The following is a 20,704-nucleotide window of genomic DNA, read 5'->3' as shown; positions in this document are numbered from 1 at the left end:
CCATGATCAATGGTATCAAAAGATGTGCTTATGTCCAAAAGAAATAAAAGTGATACCTCACCAGCATCAGCATGCATTAAAAGATCATTTAAGACTCTCAGAAGAGCTGTTTCAGTGCTATGCTTTGGGCGAAAGCCAGATTAAATTTTTTCCAGAATGGCGTTGTCTTTAAAAAACTGCATAAGTTGAACTGAGGCTGTCTTTTCCAAAATCTTGGAAATAAAAGGTAATTTAGAGATAGGCCTAAAATTATTACAATTTGATGAATCAAGATTTGATTTCTTAAGAAGTGGTACAACACAAGCTTGTTTTAAAAAGGTCAGGAAAACAACCTGAAGTAAGAGATGCATTTGTAATAGGTAATAAGCAATGAGCAACAGACAACAAGACCTTTTTCAAAAACTAGATGGCATAACATCAAAAGGGGAAGAGGAAGGACGCAAGCCTTGCACAACAGATACTAAATCCTCCAAAGAAACTGGTTCAAATTGATCAAAAAGAACCATGTTACAAGGAGGAAGAGAAACCAATGAACTACTGGGTGGCAAAACAATGCTAGTAGATGTAAATCACATGTAAATCTGATCTCTCAAGTCAGTTCAGGAAGGGGTCAGAGTTAAATTCATTCAGACTGTTAAATACAGGTAAATGCATCAGTCTAGGCCACACTTGACTACGCAAACACCTTTCAGTACATTAAATCATAACACAGCTGTTTCAAGATCACATTGACTCAAACAGTCATTTTCTTATAAAACATGATTGCTGGGGCTTAACCATAATTGTGGAGTAACCATAATTAAGTGTCATCAGGAGATTGTGAGTGTGCTCCTTGGCAATGTCGCAGTCTTGTGTAGCTGGCAGTCAAAGGAATTTAATTGGCCTGGGTTGGTAAATTGACCCTACCTCCTCTTAACCCCCCTCAGTCAGTGTAATGTTAGCCAGTGTAGGCCTCCGTTATTTGAAATATCAGAACTGATATTTAGCATTCTCCGCCAAGCATGTTGAGTGGTCCGTTGAAAAGATGAGGCGCTGCCTTATGTGTCTTGGAGAAAGTTTGTGCTGGCTTGTGTGCTGTACCCATCTAGTGGGTGAACTTAATTGGGTACAAAAAAATGCCTGCTGTCTTGCTACAAGTTTAAGAAAATTAACGTAAAGCGAATTTTAAAATAAAATCAAATGTAGATCATTTTTCACTTACGTCAGATGTAGTCAGTCATTTGAAACATGTTGGATGTCAAATTTGGCAAACACATGGCTAACAAACAGTAGAATTCATTAATCAACCAAATTTTTCCTGTAAATTCATCCCTGAAACTTCTCTCAACTTGCTCAAACTGCATTCAGGTCGTTATTGAGGGTGCGCAGACTTGTCAACAACAATGTAATTTGATTTACCATTCACTTAAAACCTCTCTATTAAGATGGCAACCATCTTTTGCACAGAACACGAAGCACTATTATCAGCAAATGTGCATGCTTCACATCATATAACAATTAATGATGGCTTATACAAAGCAATTCAGAGTAAGAAGTCTGATCTCAGAACAGATTTCTTCTTTATTGTACGATGATGATCGCATCCTAAACTATGAAACTATGAATTTTTTTAGTACTATATAGAACCCTATATACCAAGACTGTACACTCTTTAAAATGCTTCTTTAAGGATTCTTTAGTAGAATTAACGGTTCTGTATGGAACCAGGAACACTCAAATAACCATTTGAATACATATATCATTCTTTGGCTGGCCAAATGGTTCTTCTCAGCATGAAAAAACAGCTGTATATGATTCTTTTAAAAACATCCACTATTGTTAAGAAACCTTTTTCAGTACTATATAGAACCCTTTTCGCTAAGAGTGGAGGTAAGCACTACTGCTCCTGAAGGGGTTTGTAAATACAGAGCTGAATTCAAATCAGACTAACTGGAGACACATTTTACCACCAAGTGTAAAATCATGTGAATACAGTCTTATCAGGATACAGTTTATATACAAGCCACATGAAATGTGGTGTAAAGAGCAATTTTTGAGTACTATTCTTGTTCATGTACACTACAGTGTTCTTGCAGTTGCATTACAGCATTTCAGGAAGAGATTACACTGAGTAATCAATAAACATCAGTCTGCTCAAGCGCTGATCAGTACCATTGGCTAAAAGATATGTTAAGCTGCTGCAAAATATAAGCTTTGTTGCATGTAAAATCATGCATAAAGAATACTGAATAGGTTTGGATAGCATTATTGATTCTAACAGCATCTTTAATGGTTTTTATGAAAGTTCACTGAATTTCTCAAAAGAAGAGACAAAGCATGACGAGCAGGGCATATTTACATTGTTAATGGTTGAAATATGCAAAAAGAAGAAAGAAAAACACAATCTCACGATGTCTTAGCATTCTGTAGATTACTCTTTTCAGCAAGTAGGCATTTTATTTGATTACTCTTGGAGCAAATGGGTTTTATTTACATGGAGAATGCATCTTGTACAGTAAATCAGTTATTGCTATGATTAAGTATTTGCAGGTGCTGGAAACATAGCAGATTATTAATACATCCCATTTCTCTCAGAGCTTACTAAAGGCAATGCATAGTGCATTTTGTACATCAATTAATCTAATTATCCTTCACATTTGCCTCAGAGCTATTCAGCACCTCCAGTTACTTCTTGTAAGGACTGTAAAAATGTTGGTTTAAGAAAAGCATTGCATTGTTGTTCTCAGAGCTGAAATACAATGAGGCAAAAGCAATGCCATGCCAGCTTGACTAAACTCACAAGGACATCTGTCATTACTCTGTATCACACCCACCATCATACAGTTTGGTTAGAGTGATGAGAACAACAAAAATAGCCCTGCATTCAGAATAAGGCCTAGAAAAGCTGTAGCTCTTTACTTCATTGTAGTTTAATGGGTAGACTTGTCAAGGAGTTTAACTGTAACAATTAGAGGGTACACCTTTATGACAGAGTCATGGGATAAAAAATGGCAATAAATGACACATTGCATGTGTCTTGGGGGCATGTTCAACACCGTTTTGTATTTTTTTTTTCTCTGGATAGATTTCAGGCACAAGCCATAGCATTCTGAAGGTAAAGGCTGAATTCCTTTATTAGTTACCTGATGAAATGGTTAGTCATTTTTTGCAGTCAGATGACCAAACAATGTGACAAGCAGTATAGTTTAGAATAACAGCTGTGCTTCTAGCATGAATTACAGTTTCCTTCTTTAGCAAACAGCTGACAGTTTATTAGACGCATGTGTCTTGTATGTACACCCATTGGCCATTTTATTAAATAAAGCTACTATATAGGTGCACTTTAGTACTAGGGGTACCAGAGAATACAGGTACTGGGTACTAGAGAATTACTGGCTGTAGCCTCGCTGTTGCTGCGCAATGTATGAGCCCTTTACTCCATTCAACAGTGGAAAAGGACCACTATACAACCATCGCTGACCAAATATTATTTGGGTGGCGGACACTTTAGCACAGTAGTGACACCAACATTGTTGTGGCATGTTAGTGTGTTTTGCATTGGTAAAGCTGTATCAGGTATGGCAGTGTTTGTGGGTTTTTACACCCATTACTGCTGGGTTGAGAATGATCTGGCAACCAAAAATATCCAGCCAATAGTATGAGCTATAGAGCTATATCCAAATGACCACCTACAAAGACCATCAACAAGTGAGATGTGTCTAATTAAGTGGCTAAAAGTATAATGCATAGAATAAATTGTGTAGAATACATAGTAATTTATCAACTGGTCATCTGAGACAGTCAAGAAGGCTTTGAGAATGGGTTAAGAGGCTGTGATCTTATGTGGCTCCATGCAATGTGATTCACAGGGCTTCTGTGAGTGAATAGTATTCTAGATCTGTGACATGTGAAACTGCATAGGTGCACAGGAAGCAACTTGAGTCCACTTCGTTACTCCAGGTCAGAAAGTATGTTAACACAAATGAAATCACTGTTTGTATATTGAAATTAAGCAGCAAAAACAGCCTGCTTTGAATTCAGTTTTTGCGATGTCACAAAACTCAAAGAACTGAACTCAAATCATCTATTCGGCCTACATCAGTCTAACCCAGAAATTGAAAAAATGCTCATGCAAAAATGAATTTTAGGGATGTCAAGTGTCTGATTTTGAGCTCTGTTGTCTGGTTAGTGGTGTTGATCTGACACTAGAAAGTCCAGATTAGACTAACTCTAAAGGTTTCTGACTTATTCATGATAATATGAAGATGATAAAGTGCCATTCTGACCGTCACTGCATCTCTCAAGTGATCAAATTATCATTCCTAGGGTGTAGGATTTGGAGCCATTAAGGGCATAGTGGCAAAAGCTGTAATCTGTTTGTAAATGGTGCTAGAGCTTCCTTCAGCCTCTTTCCTCTGACAGAAACTTGATTTTTAAGCTTCATTGAATTGAGAGACTGGTCTCTTTTGTCATATTGTCTCCTCTCCCTACTGTTGGCAAAAAGAATTAATTAAATAAATAAATAAACAGGATTTATTTTGGTTAACACTCTCAAATCCGAGTGGAACCGCTGGAGCTCAAGCATGCCCACAGTGACATGCTTTCGGAATAAATGAAAGCATAATCAGAGAAAGCATGTTATGTAGTTACTTACAGCAGCTATCCTGTGATGATGGAGGATAGTGTGTGAGCTCCCCCACTCTCAGAGTTACTTGATTAAAACATGGCATTTCCATGGGGACCAGTGAAGAAAAATGTCTTTGCTGCCTCTGTGTGGAGTTGTGCTCTTAGGGGGATTTAATAAGAAAATTCCTCATTGCTAAATGTGAAAGTGAGAGTGCATATATCTGGCGTTTCTCTGTGGCCTCTAAACTTCAGACTCTTCATCTTAATATTAGCCATGTGGGAGTATCAGTCTTATCCTCTAAATGTTACAAAAGTTTTAGAAGGTTTCTCACACACAGTGGTACACTCTTAAAAATAAAGGTTTTAAAAAATGTTACACGCAGTTTGACTCAGATGCCAGCAGTGCAAAACAAAAGCAAGTTCTGTAAGACTTGATTATGTTTTTTTTTTACATCTTCCACTTATCGACTGGTAGGGAGCACAGTCTTTTTTCCTGGAATCCATGCGTGAATGAAGCTAAGTAAATAGGTATTTTGTATTTCTCTCAGTCATATTATTTTGATTTCTCTGGCTATTTTTGGCTGCTCTGTTAGAACACAGTCTTTGCCAGTTGTGATGATGAGTTTTTTGTTAATTTTTAGTTACTCACTAGTATATTATGTTAGAGAAAGCATGTAAAAGGACCTGTGTGCACTTTATGTACATAGCAGGGTGGGGGTTGGGGGTATTAAAGATTTCTTGAGTGTTGTTTAAAGATGTCAGTGTCCACATTTGTTTCATGACTTTTCATGATCTCCACACTGTGTCTGGGTCAAGGGTGATGATTTCACCAACTGACCTGAATTAAAGAAACAAAAGACACAGTAAACATATTACAACATTCCCTTTTTCCATAATCACAGTTTAATTAAGCTCTGAAAATCCCAGTCTTATTACAAACTAAGGCTTAGTATTCAGTAACCACAGGGACTTTGATGCAAACTGGTGGAGATATTCTTATCTTATAGGTTATAGAAGTGTGTAATAAAACTTTGGACCTGCTGGTATGCCCTGGTCATGTAAGAGGTCAAAGGTCTGAAGAGTCAAGCTGTTATATAAGGATGGGGCAGTATGAAAACTTACCACCATCATATTAGTGTCAAATATTATTGTGGCTATTGCTAAAATATATGCTCTATAACACATTAATGCAACAAATCATTAACTAAGTGTTTTGTGTATTGTTTTAGTTTGACCCTTCAAACCATCCACAGTTCCATCCTGAAGCTCAGCTGCAGTTGAATAAAGATAAAACAACAATTATTTTATTGGGGAATAGTTATGAGAGACACAGACAAGCTGCCATCATAGACTTGAGAGCCCTAAAATCTAAAGAACCACACATAAACTTGGTATACTAATGAACTCGGTTTTAACAGTTATTTCAAAACAGTCACTAAATCAACATTTTACCACCTTAAGTACATTAAAAAGGACAGATATTTTCTGACTTTAAGGTATTATTACTGGTCTATAAATCACTTAATGGTGTAGGACCAGCATGTGTCTGATGTGCTGCAGTGACATAAGCTGAACAGAACTCTTTGAGATCTCTGAGATCATTAGGAACAGTTTGTCCTGCCTAAGATTAAATATGGAGAAACAAAGTTTAAGAAGTAATCTGACTCACCATTTTTTTCTATCTATAAAATAAAAATTTTGGAATCTGTCAATGAAGACAGTGTTCTCCCATCATTAGGACAACAGGGGCTCTTACAGGGAGTGAGAAGAATTGATCTGATTGGCTGTTGCTGCAGCTATTTCACACTTTTTTTGCACTTTTGCTATGACCACAAAAATAGAGCCCATTATGTTTTGCAGCATTATTGTCCTGTTGTCAAAATATATACTGTATGTAGAACATTCTGTATAGAAACAAGGTGGTCTTTGGAGTGATGCCATAGAAGAACCACTTTTGCTGCCCTAAAGATTAGTAAAGAATTAGTAAAAAATATTTTCTTACGTTCAGAGAACCTCCTCTTAATGAAACAATTTGATGCTGATCATATATATATATATATATATATATATATATATATATATATATATATATATATTTTTTTTTTTAAAGACACTTAAGAAGTCTAATCTAATTCACAATGAGATATATACAGTATCTCAATGATAGATCTAATCTGTATTCTTTGGATTTTGGACTCTCTTTGTGAGTGGTCTGTCAGACAGAGTGTGCCTCTTTGAAGTATTGATTTGGAAAAGCACGACTGCGTTTTGCCACAGTTGGCCTGCCTATCAGAGCAATGGTGGTCTCCCCAAAGCCCCTCAGACTCTGTGGATGGCTCATTAGTGGAGCAGGCTGAGAGTAGCACTCAGTCAGTTGCACACTGGTAGGTAATAGGATGCTCTTTGGCACTTGTTTGTGCTTGTTGATTGTTGTTGCTCCATTAGACAGTGGAGGTGTGGTGTTAGGCAGTGTGCTGTTTGGGGTACCTAGTGTCTACGGAGCTGTCCTGAAACTGCTGCAAATCAAATTAGTCACTTTATCTGCTGAATTACTCAATTACTGAAAGAGTAATAATTCCAGCTGCAGTACCCAACAAATGGACTGCAGTGAGTCCACACAGCTGCTGGATTGAAAGGCTTTTCATGTCAGGTTGGAAGTCAGAGATTGTTGAGTGTAAAAATAACTCAGCAAGTAGTACACATACATTCACAAAATCCTATAAATAGCCTAACAAGTTTAGATTTGCAGTTTGTAGAATAATAAATTTCATTTGTATAATACACTTAATTATCCTCAATCATAAGACAAGAACATAGTTTGGAGGTATAGATCCCAAAATGTCTTTCAACAAAAAAAGACTACTTGAAGGTTTTTTATTTAATTTCTGATTAATATTAACCTGTTATGAATCATAATTCATCTATTCATCTTCTATGCATCCCAATTGGGAAACTTGTGTTGCTAACAGAGAACCATATATGCACCTGCATCAGAATCAGAGTGAGAATGTTTATTTGCTAAGTACACTCTCAGAAAAAAAAATGTATGAAGCTGTCACTGGGGTAGTACTCTCAAGGGTACATCTCAGTACCCTTAGTCAGGGAACACAACACTATAATCCATTGGAATTTTATTTTTTAAGTTGTATCGACTCTGCACACTCCATCTGGTCTCCAGGTTTTTTATGTTATTGTTTTGTTTTAAAAAAATAGGTTATGAAAAGGTAGAAATACATACCTTTCACTGGGAAGAAAACACAATTGGACCTTAAAACCTCTGTTGTACTTATACAGTGTTTGCACAAAAAATGTATCTGCACAGAACCTTTATTTATAACAATGTACCAGATGTACAAGAAATTTCTGTTGGTGCAGGTGTCAGCATATGGTTAAACCCAATAAAATAAATATGGAAAAAGATTATGTTTGTGTATATATAAATTAGATCGTATCTGCAAAATCTGCAAGTAATATAAAACATCTGCAGTGTGAGGTAAGAACTGATACAATCATGTACTGAAGTTTTGAAGTACATGCAGCCAAAGGAGTTAAGCAGCAAATATAATTATAGATGTAAATCCAAACATATTAATAAATATGTATATTGCAACAAGTTAAAGTGTGTAAGTGCACTTTTATTCATAAGGGTTATGGTGTGGTATGTACAGTTGTTATGAACATTACAGTGTGTGTAATAAAGTGCATGTGTAGTGGATTAAAGCAGAGGAATGTGATACGTTTTCTTGTTTAGAAGAATGTGGAAAGAAGCTGTGGAGGTGTCTTTAGGGCTTTTACTAACCACTTGAAGAGAAAGTGACCAGGTGTGAGGGGTAAGTCATGATTCTCCCCCACCCTCTTCCTCATCCTAGATGAGTAAAGATCTTTTAGGGTGGAGAGCCGACAATGATTTTCTCTGCACATCACACTGTTCACTGCAGGTTACACTTGGTGTGAGAAGATGCAAAGATGGACCAGACGGAGGTAGAAGATGTGATGATAGATTTTATCATGGCAGTGTAGAACTTGATCAGCTGTGCTTGAGTCAGCCCAAATTTCATGAGCTACCACAGGAAGTAAAAGTGCTGCTGGGCCTTCTTCATAACTTTAGTGCTGTTTCTGTCCCATTTAGATCCTGCAAATACACATGCACACAGTCTTAAACAGAATTTTGGGGCCACATCATCATTGATCAGAATATAACATTGATTTTATTTATGATTTAGTCTCAATAACATAAGTCATGAAAAAAATTGTGGTCTAATTAAAACAAGAACCTTTATATGGTCATTAATTACTCACTGTTGAGAAGTGCTAAAGTGAACTTGACCTAGAAACATAAGCATATAAGAATGTCATTGGCTGTGACCTGCAGTTATCTCAGAGTCATACTTCTTAACTTCTTAAATGAAGATGGACTGGATTTGCATAAAAAGCATCACGTGTGATCATGACAGACACCTGAATATAAATACAGATGCTGGAATGCTGGAAGAAAGCAGCAGGAAACCGGACCACAGGCTAAAAACCATTCATTACTTTACAGAATGCATTAAGCCTCGAAGCCATACAACATTTTTAAAGGCTCTTTAAAGTGTGTGTGAGTGTTTCTTCAAACCTGTTAAAAACAGTCTGTCTCAAAACATTATAAATCAATTCCTGGTGGAGTAACGACCTTTTTACTGTCTTTTCATCCCAGCAAGATCAAAGACAGTGTTGGATCTACTGTGAAGAAGCATGAAACAATGTGGTAGCTACAATAAAATGAAATTAAAAGTACTGATAACACTTTAGAAGCATTCTGTCCATCTATGTAGTTCTGTTTTTTTTTATTTTACCCCAATGTTGTAACTTTATCAAATGTATTTATTTAGCCATAAATATTTTTGATCATATTTTTCCCTAGAAATATGTGGCTATTCTCCCACAACTCTCTCTCTCTCCCTCATTCTCTCTCTCTCTCTCTCTCTCTCTCTCTCTCTCTCTTCATTCATCTCTCCTTCTGTCTCTAAGGGACAATATGTCATGGTATGCAAATGAACATATATGGGTGCCCCAGTTATTATAAATAGACATTTGTGTTTGATTAAGTGAAAAAAACAATCTTACCTCAGGAAAAATTGGTTCTCTGATGATCCAAAGTGTTCTATTTTATTATCAGGCCAAGTGTTCTCTTTTGTTTCATTAGATTTTGCTTCTGCTATATATCAGATAGAATGTCCTCTCTTTTCTTAGCTATAACCTTCAAGGCAGTTGTGGACTTCTGCAGTAATTACATATAAAATAGGGGTTTACACAACATCAGACTTACACAGCAGACCATCTGCAGCAGTAGGAGAAAATAATGAACATATATCCTGACCTGTGAAGCACATTTCTATTGCAGAGATGACTTGGATCCTGTTTGTTTGCAGTGGGTAGATGAGAAAAGGAATATTCATAACTGCACTGCTAGTTCAAATCATACTGCCACCACAACTGTAGTTCGGCAGTTTGGGATTTCCAAATTGTGTTTGCTGCTCTAACAGCCTCTACTTATCGGGAATGCCTTTGTACTACAGTTTGGAACACAGCTGCATGGATTTTCTTCACACAGTCACAAGAACATTAGTGAGGTCAAGCACTGAGGTTGGATGACAAAGCCTGGCTCACATTCAGCATTCCAATTAATTCCAAAGGTGCTGAATAGGGTTGAGTTCAGGGCTTTGTGTAAGCCAGGTCAAGTGCAGGTCAAGTTCTTGCACACAAAACTCGACACACCAATGAAGCTTTTTCACATGGAACTCGGCAGGGCAATGATGTTCTTCTACACCTTGGCAAATAATTTCTTTATGCCCTTGTTTTGTGCACAGGGGCACTGACATGATGAAACAGTAAAAGGGTGCCATAAGGTTGGAAGCACAGAAAAATCTAGAATATCATTGTGCACTATAGCATTCAACTGAGAGGTTGAAATTCATAAAAAAACAGACAAAGACATTAATCCTCTGACCAAACTTTACAGTTGGCACTATGTATTCAATAAGGACTTCTACCAACATTCTTCAAACCCAGATTCATTCTTCACACTGCCAGATGGTGAAACATGATTCATCAGTACATAGGACACATTTCCACTCCTCCAGATTCCAGTGGCAAAGTACTTTAAACTACTTCAGCCAACTTCAGAACCATCAAGTTCAATAACAGTTTCTACCCTTGAGCTGTTAAATTGGTCACACTCACAGTACCCACCATATCATGAATACAAACACTACTCAAACCATATGCAATGCATATTGCGGTTTAATATCATTCTGAACTTCTGACTGACTTTGTATATACTTGGACTAAACACTACACATAAACATTGTTTTCTGAATACTACCCCTAAAAATTGCTGCGCATACCTATACACTCTGTGCAGTAGTAACAAATGGTAACAAACCATGTCTGTTTTTTATGTTTGTATTGTCTGTAGTCTATTGTCTGTTTATTGTATTTTGTATTTATTTTATATATAACGTCTTTTGTGTATACATGTTGTCTGTCATCTAACTATTACATGTGCACTCATATGCTTATCTTAATGTTTATATACCTAGAAGTAGCCTGAACCTGTTTCAACGTACTGTACCCCCTTATATGTATAATGACAATAAAGAATAGAGTTGAATTGTGATCTTAGGCTCGTATGCAGCTGCTCAGTCAAAGAAACCCAATGCATTATGCTCTGCACACAGTACAGTTCAGCACTCAGTGGTCTGAGTTGTTCTTGCTGTAGATATATTTGCTTCACAATAACTGCACTTACAGTTGATCGGGACAGCTCTAACAGGGCAGACATTTGACAGATTGACTTGCTTGATGAGTGAAATCCTTTGATAGTCTGCATTGAAAGTAAGAGAGAAAGTAACATACTGACTCTTCAGTATGACCTGTGCTACTGTGAATATTTATATGGGAAATTGCATGACTGCATGCTTTATTTTATGTGTATTAGCAGTGAGTGTGGCTGAAATATGCCGAACCCACTAATAAGGAGGAGTGTCCTCATATTTCTGGTAATGTAGTTTACCTTTAGGTTTAATATTTTATAGAGTTTTATGTAGTTCAGCTATTTCCATCAGGGAGTAGCTGGTGTTTGGTTTAAGCTTTTGTATGTATTTTATATAATTGTAATACCTTTTGTATTGAACTTTTGTTTTCAGCTCATATTGTGAGGAGCAGGCAGTGGTGTGAGATGATGCCATGTTTGGATGATGAGGGCTGTGACTTATTAGTAAACAGATCAGGCTGGAGATGTGCACAGCCTGGAGGCAGAGTGAAAACTACCACAGTAAGCCACTTCATTAACTTCTTTTCAGCTCATCATGTCTTGACTGATATAAAAATTATACTTCAATCATAAAATTCTTTTCATTTCACAGGTATCCTGACATCAACTGGAGTCAATGCTTCTGAGAGAGGCTGCTGGGTGCAGATGCTCCTCTCCATCCTCCATGGCCACAGATATCATCTCTATCTGAGTCTGTTCTTCTGTCCATTGACAGGATGAATGGAAGAGAATACAGACCTGCTCCTGGTGCTTCTGTGGATGGTCAGATGGATCCCACAACTAATGGGAGATGCACAGAAACTGGCTTCATGTGTGACAATCTCAAAAACATACAGATGGATACTGCTGGACTAAGCAGGATATGGATTTGTTGATGAAGACTGTTGGAGTTTTGTTTTGAGCTCCATCGATATCTGATATTTTTATCACAGACCAAAGAAAAATTGATTGGACAGTATGTCTCTATGTGGAAAGATTTTGAGATGTGAGCTGTTAATGACAAGAATAAATGCACAATACACACAAATATATAAATACAGACATACCTGCGTATCAACATACACGTGATCATTGAGCACAGAGATGATTGAGCATTCATGAAAGCTTTGTCTGTGTAGCTTTTTGGGATTTTTCAGTTGGTCCTGTTGCTGTATCATGAACATGAAACAGCTATTTTTGAAAGGCACAACAAGCGTGATTGATGACAGGTCAAAAGGAACTTTGACAAAAGACCAATAAATGTATTTTCAAAGACCCAAAATGTATTTAACATTTTTTAATGTAATATCTTTCTACAGAAACAAGACACTTATTTAACACGGATGACAATGTACTCGTGATTGCAACTATAAATGGTGGATCCGCAAGCAGCCACGTTCTTGCCATTTTGACTTGTTCTCCTTGGAGATCTACTTACTCAAATGATGTGACAACTTTATTATTCCAACACTGTATTTATCATATGATGATAAATCTTAGAATGTCCATCATAATGAAAGTGTTTATGTACCGGTCCTGCTGTTATATGTTATATGACAACTGTTGCCACATTAAGATAATGGTCCTAATAAGATAATGGAGTTCCACTCTTTCATATATCTTGTGTACGCACTCAGGTCTGCCTCAGCTTGCTTTGTGTCAGGTTTTGCTTCTCTTAGTCCATTACTCTGCCCTTGTCCTCTTCCTTTCCCCCCTCTGTACAGAGCCTGTGGAGATATGCTGCTGTCAGCCAGGCTTCAAGCTCCATTTACCATCACTAACAGCCTGCATACATTACACACAGCTCCCCTTATTACTGACACATCGCTGCTGCAGCCCTGCCGGAGCACTCACCTCTCCTCTGCTCCCTTGCTCAAAGTGACGTGTGTCAGGAAAGAACGGTTGTATGCTTTATATGCTGCACTGAATAAACTTACAAGAACTTTTGCTGTAATTTACTGCAGTCATATTTCACACTCAGGCTGCCATGCATTAAACGCAGTGCGTACGACTGGGACAGAGAACCAGCACTTGTCTTTTATAGAGGCAAATTTAAGAGACTGAAACATCTTAAAGACAGTAAAAAAGTAATGCTGTGTAAAAAGTAATTGCTGTGAATGGCTGATGTATATGAAGGATAATTTTATTATAAAGCTATCAAAAAGGCCAAGCTAATTTATTATCAGTTACTATATTATCTGGTTAGCCCATACTAATTGTTAATGACATTTTACACAATTATTAAGCCGTTATGAAACTAGCAGTGAAGAGGCCAAGCAAGAAGCAAAAGGACCATTTGCCGGAGTCAAAAGCTCTCATAAATTCATAATCCTAGCTTGATGTGATGTATTGAACCTTCATAAATTCCTGTACACATCACAGAAGCCCAGCTCACTCATCCACAAACTAAATGAGAAAAATTACAGACTTTGCCAGTTCCCGTTAAAAACCCATTTACATTCTGTCAGCTCCTATTAAGGACGAAGATTGGGACAATGAGCAAAAATATGCATGGAGAAGAAATCCAGCCCCAGTCCATCACGGTAATTTCAACACCGCTTACCAAGCTGGCAGCAGATTTCTCCTCAGTCTGGACTTTCCTCCTTGTGAGCGCCACACTAAACACAAGCTGATAAGCACCCTGCCTGAAAACCTGCTTGAACATTATTATACAATTATGTGCATCCAGTAACAGTATCAGCCATGGATTAGAGGCACTAAATGCTGAGCTATGAATAAATTACCCAGAGATTTTTTTTTTTTGCATAAGCAGGAAAAGCTTATAGGGAGGGGCATGTATGCTGCTAGTCTGTCTGTAGCTAACATAGTTTCATCAAGGGGACATGTTGGGTAATGTGTTGCCTTGGAGATAATCCAAATAATCCAAATTATTGAAATAATACTAATTACAAGAACAGATGGTTCATTCAAAAATATGTGTTTTTGTTGTGACACGTCTTTATGTCACAAAACATGTTTTTGTGCATGCTTTGAGTTTGGAGGCAATTATACTCCAGTTAAAGATTTACCTGTCTGTCAGCATGATCCCCCTAATACTAAACTGTATTGACAAGGAAATGTTGTCTGCAATTCAAATAGAAATAATTAGTGCTGCAGATCATTAATAAGATCCCATCGCTCTGTCATGGAAATGTCAGAATAAATAGCTGGGTCTCAGCTGTGCTGAGCAAACTCTATTTTCTAGAAATGATGGGAAAGACTAAAAGTGATGTATGTATAATTGTGAAAAATCTAAACCCTGGCCTCTTTTTATAGTGCAAATAACTGATTATGGGGAAACCAGGAGAGAACTCCGCAATTATAGATAATTGTGCTGCAATTATAAATTTGCATGACAAAACCACTGCTTACATTAATACCTGACCAACAACTTTGCACCTGGAGTGAACACAAGCAGGGGAGAGCAGGGCATTCTACCTTTCTTTTAAAGGTGTAGAGGGAAAAAGCAATGCAAATAGGCATTATTTTCACAATATAGCTGATTACAAAATATGGGACTCACAAAAAGACAGTGGCTTACACTATGAAAGCTGGAGATTTGCTCCATGTGTATTGCGTTTCCCTCTCGACAAGGCTCCTGCAGAGCTCCTGTAGAACTGCCCTTCAAGCAGCCGTATTGTCGCACCATTAATCATCTGCAGCCAGTGTTATCATCCTCCCCAGAGGCCAGCAATGTGTTCTCACATTGCACTGAGACCTGCCTGTACCTAGCCTGTCCATCTCAGCCCCTACAGGCCCATCTGAAGCACAAACTCCAGCCAAAGTCACCATTCTTTAGGGAGACAGAGATTTCAGAGGACCAGGACAAGCTTCATTTAGGTTACACGCTGCACAGAAACGCTCAGGTAATGTTGAATTTAACAGAGACTTGAATTCCAAAGCTTTAACCTCTCAAACTCAAAGGAACAGTGGGATGTTCCTAAATTTTATTTGCCATGCTCAGAATAATATAACTTTACTGGAAACTTGGTCTCAAGCAATATAATACTCATGTGCATTGAATTAACATAATAAAACTGGCAACTCTACAAAATGTCCCAAGTAAAACAACCTGTTTTGTCAAGTGTTGTAATGTAGTAGCAGCCTTACTTTCATGAAATGTTATTCCAATGTGCAGGGGAGTTAGCTTACATGTAGCAATGCTTGTATTTAAAGTACCTAATGATCTAGTAATTAAAAAATGCCATGACATCCAGGAAAATATGTATGTAGGACAAAGCAAATTGGCTTTGGAACATGTTTGTTCATTACACAGTGCAATAGCTGTGGTTTTTGAAAACATAAATGATCTTCCCATAGGCAAAAATGACTTAGACTTCTTTGCGTAAAAAGTTATTCCTATGTATTCTTTAAGGCTAGAAGGTAATAAATGAGATATCCTAATGATGCATTTTACTTTGTTTAAGCAGGTGTATTCTTGTTATAGTGCTGTTTGAGGAGTGCCCTTACTCACAGTACTCTGTGATTGGTTATTTTGTATGTCTGATAAATGGCTAAGTCTTGTCAAAGTAGGTGGTATTTGGGCATGTTGAGTGATGAAATCTATCAGACTCTTTAGACCAGTCAGATGACAACGTCTTTAGGTTCAAGATTAATAACTGACAAAAAAGGACAAGAGTTAAAGGGGTTAAAAAAGGAACATGAACACAGCGCAAGAAAACACATCAGTGAGTAAGAACAATATTCATTCACTATGAGTAGGAAATAAGTGAACCAGGACAAAATTATGGTTGCTAACCCAAATGGAGAATTATGCTATGTTTTGGTATGCAATTAAGATGTTATCATTCTGGAAGAATTTCTTACTGGTTTGGGCAATTACAGGCATCAGATACCAATATATAAAAGCTTGTAGCACTCAGGTACAAACAAGATGGCCCAGAGTCCATTCCACAATATAATTCATGCATTAAAAAAGAAATAATGCTCTAATCAAGTTACAAAGCATGACCTTGTGCAGTATTGTGTTTTTATGATAACCCTAACGTTGCAATAATTTGTGGACATTTGACTACTGAGACCATACAAGATGGTGATTCGGATGCAGACTTAAAAAGGCTGTCAAAACACGATTAGAAAAGGACTCACATGGAAGACAATGCTTCACTGACCATGAGTTATTCTGAGCCCCTGCTACCAAAACTGATTGATTTACATCTGTGACTCACCAGACACATGAATGTCACCTTTCCACATCAGTAGCCTTCACTATACAAAGCGACAGGAGCAAAGAAGGCAGCAGAGGTGAGAGAGAGGGAGGCTTTGTTGTGGGGAGATACGAACAACAAGAACAAACAGAGAAACTGACAAGATGACAGATTTAATGAACAGAATACACAAAATGCCACATATGACAGGTGATATTTGGGGATTCATATTTGGAAATAAGTGGCGCAGTGTGCAGTCACTTCAAGTTTGGTTCTTGCGTATGCAAATGGATGGAAAGAAAATACCATTAAATAGCTTATTTACTGAATGGCTTTAAATGGTCAAATTGATTCAAATTGTTATTTTTTTTATTTATACGTTTTATTGCAGCAAAAATGGGTAATTTTTCTCTTAATACAGATCTGTTTTTTATTTTCTCTAAATACTCTCAAATGAACCTTGTTGCCTACACAGATGCTCCTAATCATTGTTCTTGAACCTCACACAGTCCTGCTGCAACATTTCTTTGTGTGGCTTTGGTCGTGTCCAGCCTGCTGAGTCGCTTTTCTGTGTTTTATAATCCAACATGGCTGACAGCTGACCGCTGATGCTAACAATAGCATGACAGCACGACAGCCAGCACTAAAGAGCATTGAATGATAAATTACCCTCTTCAGTTGCTCCAACCAACAGCCCTTTAGGTCAACCAAACAGCTTGACGTGACATTTTTCCTGTACTGTATATGCAAAGTGGTGCCAATCAATTAACAGCTTCGCTCTCCTCCCTCGACTGCCCATTAGAATGGTCAGAAATTGATTGTGAAGTGGAAAATCAACACAAAAGTTGCCAGAAGTTAAGATTCATGGCAACAAATTTAGTACATTTATATTGTTTTTTGTAATGGACAGTGTCAAAAGGGAGCTTTTCAGAAATCCAGGGTCAAGATCCCTAATGAGCAAATCAATTATAATCAAATAATAAAAGACTCAAAAGGGGACCCTGTCCTCTGGGCTGCACTGGATAATGGAATTGTGATGTGAAATGTATAACAGAAAAACAGAAAGACACCCAGACCATGCAGAGAAGAGATGTGTGACATAAGCCAGTGACTGATATTAAAGGTCTACCAAAGATCTGCCAGACTACTGAATGTGTAAGACATACACAGGATGTGAGATATGAGAGCTTGGCAGATAAGAAGTTCAATATGAGCATAAGGCAGCTTTAGAACATCAAGAAATCATGACAGTTAATGAAAACAGTCAGTATCAGTGACTTTGCTAAAGTTTGCTAAAGATTTTTCTCAGATTACAGACAACAGCCTCACAAGAGAGCTCTGTGAATACAGAGGGACGTTTCAGTCTTTCAGTGTCTTTATGTTCTTTTGGAACCTTTTTAATGTATTCAGTGCTGATGTCCATGCTGTTAATAAAGCAGTACTGTTTTTAGAAAGATTTCTTTCGATTTTTTAATATTTTGTTTTTGTAAAGGTAATGAATTTATTTATATTTTTTACTTAGAAGGGGCTCATCCTTGGAATAGCTGTGTTTTATATTTGGATATCACCCAGACCTTCAACTTTATCTGATGTAAACTGTCAGCCCAAATGTTCAGTTTCTAAACACTTTTCTAGACACTTTGGAGTTGTTTCACTATTTGGAAACAAATTGGTGAAAGCTGGGGAGAGACTGTAACATCAAATAAGCACCAGAGTTAAAAAGGAGAAGACTCTCTTTGAAAAATAATCATGTGTTTTTTATGTGATCTTGCAGCCTGGCTTTCTATTTTTTTTATATTTATTTTTTATTTTATTCCCGGGCCAACATTCCTTGGCCACACCACCACTCCCCCTTTTCCAGGGGACATGTTATTATTATTCATTTTTCTTTTTCATTTCATTATTAATGTCACAACTCATCATTTATTAATGATCATACAGATATAAGGTGATATGGCACCACAACCACCCAACACCCCTCCAACCCCATCCCCCACCACCCTCACCCACCCCCTGCTTTGAGTAAAACAAAAAACAAAAATAACAGAGACAAAAAGAATTAAAGAGAAAGGATGAAATAACAATAATAGTAATAATAATAATAATAATAATAAGAAGAATGATAACAATGACCCTTAACAATGGACAAACTGGACATACAGGACAGACAAATGCAAATACTTAACAAAACAATAAACAAAGCAGTAATGGCCCCTTTCGCTCTTTTTAAAAAATATATATAATCATAACGTGGTCTTTCCAGCTTGCAGTGATCTGTGAGGAGGTTAAGCCAAAGCTTCATTGAAATGTTGGTTCTGTCCTTCCAGTTCAGCAGTATAACGTTTTTGGCAATGGTAAGTGATATGAATATGAAGGATTTGAGGTGATTGGGTGATGAAAGTGAGGAAAGGTCATTAAGTAGCGCTACAACAGGACATAAAGGGATGACAAGGCATAAAATTTCTGATACCCTGTCCATGACCTCTGACCAAAACTGCTGGATTGGGGGACAGTTCCAGAAAGCATGATAGTAGTTATCTGTTAAAGCTGGACAATGTTGGCATTTATCACTGTGACTGAATATATATATATATTATATAATATATATTCTGTGTTTTATATTGAATTAGCTGGAGTTAAGAATTGCTGGACATGGAGAAGATTTCACTACATATATTTTGCCAGTTGACATTGCATGTTTCTTTTATATCTGAGGTCCATTTTTCAATTGGGAGTGAGATAGTGTTGTCCTTTGAGGCTATAAGTTTATATATTTGTGATAACATTTTCAGAGGTTTAAGGGAGTGTAGTTTTAAGTAGAGAGGGGGAGTGTGATTGCAGAAATTTCCACTATTAACTGTTTTCTTTAGAACATCTTTGAGTTGTATATATTGAAAGTGACTGCTATCTGGTATATTGTATTTTTCTTTGATGTCATGAGCAAGCCATCAGAGAACAACTTTGCCAGGCTGGTTATTCCTCTGTTTCCAGGATAAGAATATAAAAGGTTTGTTATTTATTAAAAACATGGGATTATTCCATAGAGGAGTATGACCGGAGGGAGAGTGGCTGTAGTTAAGAATTTTGTTTGAATTCCATCACGCTTTTAGTGTGGTGCTTATTGTACTGTATTTATAAAATTTTAGTGTCCAGTTAAAAATAAAATGTTAATGTCCAGTTCTTGAATTAAACCATCCTCAATGTCTTGCCAGGGTTGGTTTGAGCTTGTCCAATGTCTAATGTAAAGCAATTGATGTTCTAGAAAGTAGTAGTAGAACTTTGGGGCTCCAAGTCCTCCAAGGTGTTCAGGTTTCTGGAGGGTAGCTAACTTAATTTGAGGCTTTTGGTGCTTCCAATAGAACTTGGTAACTCCACTGTCAAGAGAGGAGAACCAGACTGATGGTGGGGTCACAGGGGTAATAGAGAACAGATAATTGATTTTAGGAAGGATATTAAATTTAACTGCTGATATTCAGCCTATTAAAATTAATGGTAGTTTATTCCACCTTTCTAGATTTTCCTCTATTTATTGCATTAAAGATATTTAATTAAGTTTATACAAATAGTTTATGTTAGAAGAGATATGAATACTAAGATATTTAATAGACTGTGTAATATGTTCAGACAATATATCTTAGACCTCGTCATCCCAGTTGAATTTACTTAGAGGCAGACACTCAGATTTGGACACCCTGCTATACTAATTTATCAGATCATGAACTGACACTGAAGGGTTAGTAATGTATAGTAAAACATCATCTGCATATAAACTTATTTTATGGTGGTATAACTTTGACTGTATACCTGAGATTTTATCACACTGTCTGATAGAGGCAGCCAAGGGTTCAATAAAAAGACAAACAATAAAGGTGATAAAGCACACCCTTGTCGACATCCTCTTTGTGGCTGAAAGGGTCTGGATATATGTCTGTTTCTTGAGACTGAGGCAGAAGGTGAGTTGTATAATGTTTTCATCCAGTTGGTAAAGTATGGCCCAAATCCAAAGTGTTTAAGAGAAGCAGAGAAAAAGGACCACTCTACCCTATCAAATGTCTTTTCAGCATCCAGAGATGCTATTATACATGATTATATATATGGAGATATTTCGCTGTTATACATATGAATTAGATTGAATAAC

At 37.1% G+C, this 20,704-nt stretch overlaps 1 protein-coding gene across 1 annotated transcript in view; it reads left to right on the top strand.

Annotated features, from left to right (window-relative positions):
- tafa5b (TAFA chemokine like family member 5b) overlaps positions 1–13,352 on the top strand; it is a 32,249-nt gene extending 18,897 nt beyond the window's left edge. The window contains exons 3-4 of the mRNA XM_017699309.2: positions 11,793–11,920; positions 12,012–13,352. Coding sequence (XP_017554798.1) covers positions 11,793–11,920; positions 12,012–12,020 — 137 coding nt within the window. The 3' untranslated portion in view covers positions 12,021–13,352. The remainder of the gene's footprint in view (positions 1–11,792; positions 11,921–12,011) is intronic.
- Positions 13,353–20,704: the final 7,352 nt, after the last annotated feature.

This window comes from Pygocentrus nattereri, chromosome 11 (genome assembly GCF_015220715.1).
Source record: "Pygocentrus nattereri isolate fPygNat1 chromosome 11, fPygNat1.pri, whole genome shotgun sequence".
Lineage (NCBI taxonomy): Eukaryota > Metazoa > Chordata > Actinopteri > Characiformes > Serrasalmidae > Pygocentrus > Pygocentrus nattereri.
This window is presented reverse-complemented; position numbering and strand designations above follow the sequence as displayed.